The sequence below is a fragment of the Pezoporus wallicus genome, unplaced genomic scaffold (assembly GCF_028554395.1).
Source record: "Pezoporus wallicus isolate ANWC-B61680 ecotype Strahan unplaced genomic scaffold, APGP_CSIRO_Pwel_v1 contig_4238, whole genome shotgun sequence".
NCBI lineage: Eukaryota > Metazoa > Chordata > Aves > Psittaciformes > Psittacidae > Pezoporus > Pezoporus wallicus.
In genome coordinates, this window is record NW_026637932.1 from 130,688 (window position 1) to 141,410 (window position 10,723).

General features: G+C 38.4%; 1 protein-coding gene across 1 annotated transcript in view; it reads right to left on the reverse strand.

Moving 5' to 3' along the window:
* The window catches only part of LOC130598717 (vitellogenin-1-like), a 58,067-nt gene extending 52,948 nt beyond the window's left edge, over nucleotides 1-5,119 (reverse strand). Inside the window, exon 1 of the mRNA XM_057408433.1 lies at nucleotides 4,993-5,119. Coding sequence (XP_057264416.1) covers nucleotides 4,993-5,119 — 127 coding nt within the window. The remainder of the gene's footprint in view (nucleotides 1-4,992) is intronic.
* Nucleotides 5,120-10,723: the final 5,604 nt, after the last annotated feature.

Sequence of the window (10,723 nt, forward strand, 5' to 3'; positions counted from 1 at the left end):
TTTTATTCAGGTTTTTTTTTTTTTTTGGTTTTTTTTTTTATGAAAGCCTGCAAAATGTAATGAACGATTGCTGCCAGGAGCACACTGCAATGTGTCTATGTGGCGATTATGTGAGATGTTCATAGTCTTTCACGTTCCGTAGTATAGAAGTGAGCCTTTGGGGCACCTCAAAAAGTTTTAAAACACTTGCTTTCATTCAGGGAAGAATCAAAGAGTTTCACTAGAAGAAATTGTCTTTACACACATAAAAAATGAAGGTTTCTAAAGAGATCTTTTAGTTAGATGACAGAAAACCTGCATTTTGTAATACTGCAGGGGTTCTTTCAATAAGTCACTGAAAAGTTCCATTTGACAAGTTAAGCCTTGAATTTTTTTTCATACTTATTATAGCCAAGGAGGTGCTAACCTAATACAATGGGCAAAGGAGTGTTACAACAGTACAATAGACCAGACGGAGTTAGTACAATACTGGGCAATAAGGGATCTCACTATAATGAGTGAGAGAAGCAGTGTCTGCAACATAAGAAGCATGTTTCAGAAAAATGTGTTTGGTTTGTTACTGGTCATTTTATAGCTGCAATTGTAACCCAATGCAATGACCTTAAGATGTTTAAGAGTCTTCTTTAAAAAGTAGAATGATCATTTCAAAGGTTTACAGGCCAAAAGAAACCATTATGGTACCTAAACTAGGGGCTTTAGTAACACAGGCTATAGATTTTTGCACAATGTTGCCTCTATCTAACCTGATAATTTGGAGTTACATCAGTGGTGTTAGATTGGGACTTAGTTTGACACTATATTGCTCACATTGATGTGCTGTGAGGACTATGGAAGTATTTAGAGGATGAGATGAGAGTTACTCCTGGCTTCCATTTAATTATATTAGGCAAAAAGTTTTATAAGTGTGAAATAACTTCTTTCTCTGTACCTTTTTGATATCTGTTTCCGCAGTCTTTAGTATATTCTTGGTCCTTAAGTTACTTTCTTGCTTTTATACTCCTCAGCTCATGCTCAAGTTTTAAGTTGCACTGGCTCTGGCTCCAGGATAGTCCTATAGAAAGCATGAACGGTGTTTTGCTAGAAGAACATTCCCATCCACCGTATCATTCTTAATGCACATAGTGGGCAAAGGCTGCTCGGAAGAAATCCATACAATGTACTATACGTAAATCTCCACAGGTATTCAGCAAACTACACTCTGCAAATTTATGTGACCTACTTTTTCAGATTTGTTTAGCACCTAATAGTATGCTTGCTGCCAATCAAATGGCAACTGCAAATATAATGTATGCTGTTGATCTGGGAAGAATAGAATGATCTGTAGATAACTTGAATAAAACTTGGGCAAGTTGTAGGAGAAAATGACATGGGTATGAAATCGAATTTTCAGCACAGCTGTATGAATGCTTGGCTGGGGAAAAAGTGCTGCTCATTCACTTCATAAGTGGCCAGAATGAAATATGTGGGATAGAACGGTGACATTAAGCATAATTGCAATATACAGAGATACAATTTGGATCACTTAGATATGCATGTGACAGGCATCTGAAAGTCCAAGTAACACCTTTCCTGATTACAAAGAAGGTCAAGTACAAAGCTTCTTACAAAACAGTGGCATGCTTGAAAATACCTGTCAGTAGTCATAATGTGCTATGCACTAACTTTTCTGATGTAGCTCTGAAAAGGAGGCAAGCAAAGTATGCTGGAATTGCTTGCTGATGTACAGCTGAAGTAAGAGTGTACTTACTTCTGGACCTGATTTTTTAAATATTTTTAATAGTTTAGTACTGAGGAAAAATTCTCATCTAGCACCAAAAAGCTGTAGTGGTATATAAGCTTGAATTCTAACATGACAAAACACAGCAAACTTACAAACATCACCAGAATGAAACAACCCTTTTGGCTTCAGTAAGACCCAATTTACAGATACTAAGAAAAAGAGACTGTGAAATATTTCCTAGTTCCAATTGCTAAATAGCCTGCAGGAGTCACAAAACTTGGTTTTGTGGTTGAGGCAGTGGATACAGCCTGAGAAGAACCACTTTCAATTTATGGTTCCATGTTGCTCTTGGAGCAAATCATGCTTAATACAAAATGTGGATAGTATGTCATGCCTGTTGGACTATAAAAGTTTTAAGGCAGAGAAAATCTCTCACTAGGTGAAGACTCAGCATCTACGTCAAAGAAATATCTGTCTTGACTGAGAGGCTGAGGTAACCCTATATTAGAAATACTGATCAATAATGAAAACAAATATTGCTGTCTCTTCCCAGCTTCCCCTGGTTGCTGGAGCGTATCTCAGATTTTCTTCTGCATTTAGCTTTGTTGCGATGCTGGGGGCAGACAGCTCTTGTTTGCTGAAGATCAGGAAGGCTGGCAAAAAATAAAATGAATCATGGAGGTGAGGGAAAACAGAATGAAGGAGTAACTGATGGAAGAAAATGAGTTGGTGAAGATAGTCTGGTCAGCAGATGGTGAAGAGCAGTTGCTCCTGCAGACAACTGTTGAGACTAAGGAAGAAGATACTTGGACAAGTGATGGTTGAACTAACTCTAAGACAGGGTCCTGGCAAAATAAAGGCAAACACATGCTGGTTGAAAGGCATTTCCTTGCCCCTATGTTTACAAGCTAGTAACAAAGTCTTTCTAAGTATTTTTTGCTTTGTGTCATTAAGGATCAGTGCTTATCCTAAGTGATTTCTACCTCAGAGTTTGGCGCCAGCTAGAATTGAAAGTTCTTATGGAACTAGAAAATGTTTTCACCTCAAAAAAAAAAAAACAAATATGGGGGTAAAGATTAAGGGGAAAATACCTGATTATATATTCACGTGTCCACAGTTCAGAAAGCATAAGAAACAGCAAGGATGAGAGCTCTAAATTTTTTTTTTTTTTTCTAGCCAGCACTCAGTCCAAAAACCTAAACCTTCTTCTGAATTCTCTTGCTCCTGTGTGTTGTGGTTTGATGTTTTATGTAGTCCTCACCATCCTACTTCTATCATTCTTTCCTTTCACAAATCCCTGCATCTGCAATACTGCTGAGTCTTGCTTTAGGACATAACTGGGCACTTGGGATGAAAGCTAATGGTTTCAACAGACATATATGCTTGCAGTTCAGAATGAAGAGGGCATAGGTTAGAAAATGAACTGCCCCTCTCTATCAGCCTTATACTCTTCCTTCTCTAAGGGGCATTTGGGGTGTAATGTGCTCGGAAGACATGTTACAGATGGATAAAGCATGGTGAGAAGTTGGCTTTATCTGCCTTAAAGTAGACACAGAGATAGAAAGGACAGCAGTTTCTGGACATTAGGAGGAAGGTTTGTTTGGCAGGAGTTTTGAAACTCGGTCACATATTATTTGTTTAACAGCTTACAAGATAGTGTATTATAAGACTGAGTGAGTGTTTATGATCTGTGCTGGAAAAGGACTATAGGAAGAAAGTTGCTGGTGAAAGTTGTTTCAGCTTGTCTGGAAAGGCTGGTGAAGATGAAGGAGGCACTATTTAGCCTGGCCCTTAACCCTGGAGAACTGGATACTGACCACCCTATATCTGCTCAACGGCTCCTCCTGGGGCAAAACAATAGTCACTACCATTTCACCAGGGGAATTCAGCGCACAGTAATTACTTCACTTCTGTGCTTTCAGAGGAGGACAGCAACTTCCTTTAGCTTATACAGGCATATGCATTTATTGCTAAGGGAAACTAGCTTCCCATTAAGTGCCTCTCAACTCAAATAGCTCCGATTGTTCTGTCTTAAAGATGTGAGACGTGCTTTTTTTTTGTGAAAGCATGTAGAAAAAGACTTATACTACTAAAGACAACTTTTCTTGCTTCTTATCCTTTAAAGGCTTTGCAAAATGCTCCTATTTAATAACAGTTATCTTTATGTAGTAGCTGAATCTTTTCATAAGCTAATAGTTGTAAAGCACTGTCTACTTTGCTTAATGATACTATTTTCCCAATATAAAACAGGGCTAATGGGTGTCAAATGTGAAAGCAATATTCCTGCAATTTATCACTTAAGCCTTCTTTCACTCTTTTGGGGTGAATTGTTGTATTTTTAAAGGGAAATTGATTGCCTTGAGTGAATTCTTTTATTCCTCTACATTAACAATTCATGAATGGAGCCAATAGCTGCAACACAATCTTCAGTTCCTTGTCCCACCAATAACCTCAGCTGTATCCTGGAGGGTAAACTCACACTGCATCAATCAACAGTCTTCGTGGTCTGTAGCATAGCCATGTGAACTGTGGCTTACACTATGTTCTCTTTTGCTCCCTTGACTTCTGGCAGTTGGGAACTGCCAGAAATGAATTAACTGTTACAAGTTTCCTGGCATGCTGTACTTTACATGATTGGAAAGTTACATTACTAGAAAGAACAAAGAATATAGACATTGGTGTTTGGCATCATATGCCAATGGTCAAATGATCCTTGTGTACCTTTTTTCCCTGCTCTTCCATCTCCCTGCTATTGTTAAGCATTGGGCAAAGCCAGTTAAAAAGATTCTGGGAGGTTAAAGAAATCTCTTTTAAGGAACATTTTGGACTACTTTTGTAAAAAAACTCAACAAAACCAACACAACACAAGCCCAAAACAGCACTATAAAACTCAACTTGAAAAGGCAAAGAGGCCAGCAGTTTAAGAATACATTAAGATTGCACCTGCAGAGGAGTTCATTCACTACTTTCCATGAGCAAACCCAGTGCTTCTATTCCCAAACGAGAAATAAACACACAGTCCTGGGCAGGCAGACATCCAAATGCCCAGATTTAGTGTAACTGTGTGCCTACAAAACTCATACATAGAAAATGGAAGTTATGAATGTATGCTTCAGCTTAACTTGTGAAGCTAGAGCTGTTGTGGAGGTAAACTAGTCAAAGTGTGGCTTTGAGTCATTAGTAAAACTTAATCTCGGGCATGTCCGTCTCCCTGCCACTGCTGATTCCTCTCTTGAAAGCCACTTGTCCTTAAGCACATTTTCCTCCTTTACCAGCTATTTTTCTGTCAGAGTCTTCACATAAGCATGTGCCTTTTGCTGTTGTGGCTTCTCTCCAGCCAAATTTGTTGTCTCTGTATGCTGCAACCCATACCCGCACATCCACATACAGCTCCTGCATTGGGATATCTCTGGCCTGCACACCCCAGGCTGTGCTAGAGCGGGCTTCACCCAGGAGTAACCCTTTCGACTTTATGGACACCTGAGCACATTTACATACTTGGCAAAACATCACTGCTGTCACCGCATAAGGAGTCACTTATAAAATGTGGGGCTGATTTTCACCTCATTTCTGCTAGATCTGTACTAATTTAAACCTGTGAATTAGCATGCATCTTAAGAAAGAGATACACGTATACACACGCATGATGTCTACTTATGATTTTTCACAATTTTCATTATTCTTCTGTATTTCTCTAAGTATGCTGTTAAATGTTTTCATCACTTAGCTCAGTTTCAGCATAGCACTTGGTATGGTTGGTTATATCACTGCACAGTAAAAACAATTACTGCTGGTTTACAAAAAACAAAGTTAAAAATCTGAATTTATTTAATTAGATTTTCTTTTTTTTTTGAGGTGACCAAGATTCAGTAAAACTTAATGAATTTTTACTTTAAATACTCAGGAAAACAACATATGAAGACACATATAAGTAACCCACCCTTGTCATTGAAACTATATTTAAGATAAGCCTGCTGTGGCTTCAGTTTTGTAGCATTTGACCTCCTTGGGATAGAGAAGATACAGAAGATTTTTATTTGCTTGCAGACTGTAAGATAACAAGCAGTACGCCTGAAAATATAAACCTGAGATGACTCTTAAAAATGATCTTGAGAGAAGAAGAACAGGTAAAAGAACAGAAAAAAAAAGGAGAAAGACAGAGAAAGGAATGGGAGACATGCAGGCTGTATGAATAAAGAGCTAAGAAAAGACCTGTGGAAATAATTGATTTTTCTGATATCCCACTGACATTTCTTAAAAATCCCCAAGTAATTTGATGTCCATCTGAGCCTAATATTTTTCTTTCTTTCTTTTCTTTCTTTTTTTTTTTTTTTCCTTCCAGAATGATCCACAATTGAAATAAAAATTGCTTGGGGTTAAATAAAAATGTTTCCTTTTATCTGAATTGTTTTTTACTGTGATTATTTTCTGCGATTTTAAAAAATAGAATGAGAAGAATCTGAAAACAAAAAATCTGATTCACAGGGACTTAAGCAGCCCTGCTTAAATTGAAGAAAGAGAATAAGTAACGGTGCTCCACAAAATGGAGTAGGAATAAGGTCTGGGATGTGGAAAACCTAGGCTCAGATTTCTCCTATACCAAAGTTCAGTACAGATATGAATCTAGCTCTTCTACCCTCATGTAATTTTTTCAGACAAATATTTGGTAAGATTTTGATTACATGTTCATTATTCAACATGTTACAAAATAATGTTGAGATCAAGTTTCTTTGGACACAAGACAGTGTTAAAGAGATGACTTTACTCCACATAACAGAGAGACAAGATCTACATTCTGTTCTTAAGCTATGGCAATACATGGAAAGGCTAAAAGATTCTTGTTTATCCAAAGCAATCCCTGAAAACTGAGGTCTGAAACCCCAAGTTCTGGTTCAGTGGCTTTTTCTGAAAAATGCCATAAGACATGCTATAAAGACTCTCCCTGATGTCCCTCCACCCCTTTGATCGATGAACTGGTAGTGCTGAGACTCCAGGAAAGCTCTGGCCAGATAATCTTGATTGACAAAACATTTTATATGGACAAGGGCAAGGTAAAACTCTCCAGACTAGCCTGCAGTGTCATAAATGTTTGCAGGATTGACTCTACACTTCAGAGGCAGTTCCATGCTTCACCGTCCTTGCTGCATACAAATGAAGTCACTCCACAGCACAATCGAGTGCATATGCTGTGGTGTGACCTCCTGTTTGGTGACATCCATCAGTGAAATGCTCTGTGGTAGCGGCTGTCTGAAAATCATCTGGTACATGAATTTTTACTCTGATTTCACTAAAACCCAATCAATAAGGGCACAGAGCTTTAGTGTTCTCACATACCTGCTCTGTGAATAAAGTAAATGAAATATTTGCGCAGACTTTTGTGATTTGTTTTGAAGGGCCTGACCAGAAATTGGAACGTGTCAGGAGCTAGAAGGCGGGGACGGCTGACAAGCAGCACTGCATGCACATGAGCTGCAAAGTCCTTTCTTCTGGGTAGAGGGAAAGGAAAATCAACCTAAATATGAATGAACAGTTAGAAAAAAATCTTGAAAGATTAATTTGGCACTGTAAGTTAATATTGCACTTTCTGATGCTGGATCCTAGTGAGCATGTAATTCTGATTAAATTAAACGAGCATTACAGACAGGAGTTCAAATATAAGCACATATCCTAGGTATACCTATATTTGCATAGGAACTTGTGAGAAGAGTTCTCTTGGCAAAATACTTGTAAGTATATTATAAGGGAAACTTGTTTTTCTTACAAAGAATAAACCCAGAAACTGGTCTGATTATTTTTTAATTATGGAAAGACTAGGTAGGAAGTGGAAACAATTGCTTGTTTTGTGTTTTAATAAGAATACTGGGCAAATCAAATGAAAGTGCAAGTAGCAGTTTCAAAACAAAAGAAGAATCCTCTGCACTGAATGTGTCCTCAAGCACATAACACTCCTGCTATTGAAAAATTTACATGACTAATTGGAAATCTTCGTAAGCAAATAGTCATTAAGGCCAATACAGAGCTATCCTATTTGGATCAAAAAAGACCCAATGCCGCTGGTGGAAACACTAAGAAAATATTACTTATGCTTGTTGCTTTCTAAAGAAAATTTCTTAGGTGTTGTTTTTTGGTTATTCTCACAGACAGAATTCTTGGCTTTGTAAGAATAGCACTGCCAACATGGGGCAGTAGGTTTATTATTCCTAAACATTATATTATTGGTCTTAAAACGTTCTTCTGTCAAAATCAGTGCAACAGATAAAAACCAATAGTAGTAAATTCATAAGGAAAAAAAAAAACAACCCAAAACCCCAAAACCCACATCAGCTTTAAAAAACACCAACAATTCTGGGTAGTAGAGAAGAGATTTTGCAAAAGAAGTCTTGTTCATTTTAAAAATCAGGCAGGGTATTATGTTTTTGCTTTGCGAGAGTTTATATGGGACTGAACAAACAACATGGCTAAAAGCAGAGACCAGAGCATTTTAAATGACCTATTCAGATGTTTACTAAATCATTTGATTTAGGCTTCAATGTCTTAAATCAGGGACAGATGATAGTAACTCCTTTCTCTAAGTTTTTAATTCTCATTAAAGTATGGGTGAAAGATAAACATATCTGCTCATGTTTATTACTCTTCTACTGGTACATAGACATTTGACTAAAAGAGTTTTTACTTTCCAGCTATGGATATGGTAGTCTTTGGTGTTCAATAAGGGATTGTTATGTGATCTCAAGCATTAAAAACGGTTGGTGCCCTGTCTTAAAGTCCTTCATCTTCTCTCCAGCGCTTTTAATTTTTTTCTCCTATCTTATTCCCTAACTCCTTTTCCAGCTGTCCACAATTGTAAAAGTAAATGATTTCAATATGATGCAAAACAGTAAATAAACCCTTACCCTGCAACTGTTCTAGGCACTGCAAAAGAACAAATAATCACTTTGACAGGTAGACAGCAGACAGGTCAAAGTGATCTGCTGGAAGTCTGCCTTCAAGAAAGGTCAGCAATGTAATGCTTCTTTCTCCTTTCTTTTCTTCTGCCTCTTTGTTTCCCCGCTCACCAATTTCCCCATTCCCTTCTCCCCCAGTTTCAGGTTGGCCCAACAGCATTCATAGATACTGAGCTAAAACAATCAGTGACTGCTTATGGCAAGCCACACCACTTCTAAGGCACGTGCTGCGGAAATGTATGATCGTTTCTGTGTTTTTCTAAGAGTAGTATGAGATCTCCTTGCTTTTGTATAATGGCCACTGTTATTGTATTAAAAAATAACAGCAAAATAAGCTCTCAACAGTAACTTCCTAGAGATATGATAGGTAACACAAAAAGTCTGGATAATGGAACAGGAGAAGTCCAGTTCACCAACTTTTCCTTTCTGCTTCTCACTATTGCAAGAAGAGAGCCTGTGTTCTTAAAAAAAGGGTATATGCTTTGAAATCATAGTCCAGATCCTAAAATATGGAGGGTAGCTTAAAGAAATCATACAAATACTGTAAAATACTTGTAGAGACATCTAAATGTATTAGTTATATACATTTGTATGACTAACATATATTTTAATTTTTAAAAGTACCTCCTGTCTCTTACGAAAATTCATTCATGTTCTCAAAGTTTGCCCTTCCACAGGCTATGAAGATGAGACTCTTCTCCCCTTTAATGGCAGCTGGCACTGTGTTGCCATCATCACTTTCCAGCAGCTGGCCTTTTTTGGCTGGTATGTGGACAGGTTTATTCTGGTCTGGAGACAAGGGGCAGTTGGGACACCTGTTCTGGCACTCATGGCCTTGTGTGACTCATGGGGGACTGCAGCAGGAGCTGGGGCAGGGAAGAGTCCTGCTGCCCCTCCAACCATGGCTGCCATATAGGGAATTGCAGCATCAGGGTGCAGAGGTGGCCCAGTGTTGGCTACAAACATGACATGGACTTGGTCATTTTCTGCATATGTATGGAGGTGGGCTTCAGGAGGCACTATCCACCTACATTAGAGATTTTTGTATTTTGGTAGTTTTCAACTATACATTTGCTTGTGTTATTATTTCGCATACTAGCTGGCTTAAACTACCAAGGGTAATTCTAGGACAAGCTGCAATTACAATTTCTTTATGCTGTGTAGACACGACCTTTGACTAGTTGATTGCAACTGGCTTTGGATCAGGGCCCATAGCCAAAGCTGTGTCACTAGCATAACATGCAACACTCTCTTCAGAGCCTCCAAGTATAAGCCATCACCTCTCTGATCTAAAATACGCACAATTGCAATGAGCTGGGAGATCCTCCAGAATTTCGCAGCATATAGAAGAGACTTATTACGAAAGATTTTCTGTTTGCAGACACGGAAATACACAGAAGGCCAAATACTTAGCTTGCATAAAGTAGTGAAGCTTAATGTGTGAAGAAGGGATGAACTCTGGTGTGTGTGTGCTTGTGTGCATGGGGACACGGTTTCCATGTAACAATTGCTAGTTCTATGAGGTTAAATCTGTAAAGAAGCTGGAAAAAGCTGACAAAATGGTTGTAGCTTTACAGCCCACTTCAGGCTAAAACACAACTATTGAAAAAGGTGACTTGGGCATTCCACATTCTGCTGCTAGATAAATTTGTGTCCTGCCTTTTACATATAGCATGATGGGAAATTCTTATTAGTAATTCATACATACAACAGAATAGCAGTTCTGAGTTCATGGAAGAATGGTGGCTAACACTAGTTCAGCAGGCAGGGTACATCACCGTCTCAGCTGTAGGCACAGCATAGGGATGTGTGGATCAGTAAGACTCTCTCTTCAGCTCTTCAACACTGTGCAAGCTGGGGATCAGCCAACTCCAACTCTAATAACATAGTCGGTCTGCCAGAGGAGCACTGCAGCTACCAGCACCTTGAATATCATTGAAGCTATCAGCATCAAAAAAAACAAACCCCAAAATTGCTCTCAAAAGCAACTGCCCTATCAACCTCTACATAATCTGATTTATCTATCACACATGCTTTGTAAAAGCATCAACCCATTAAT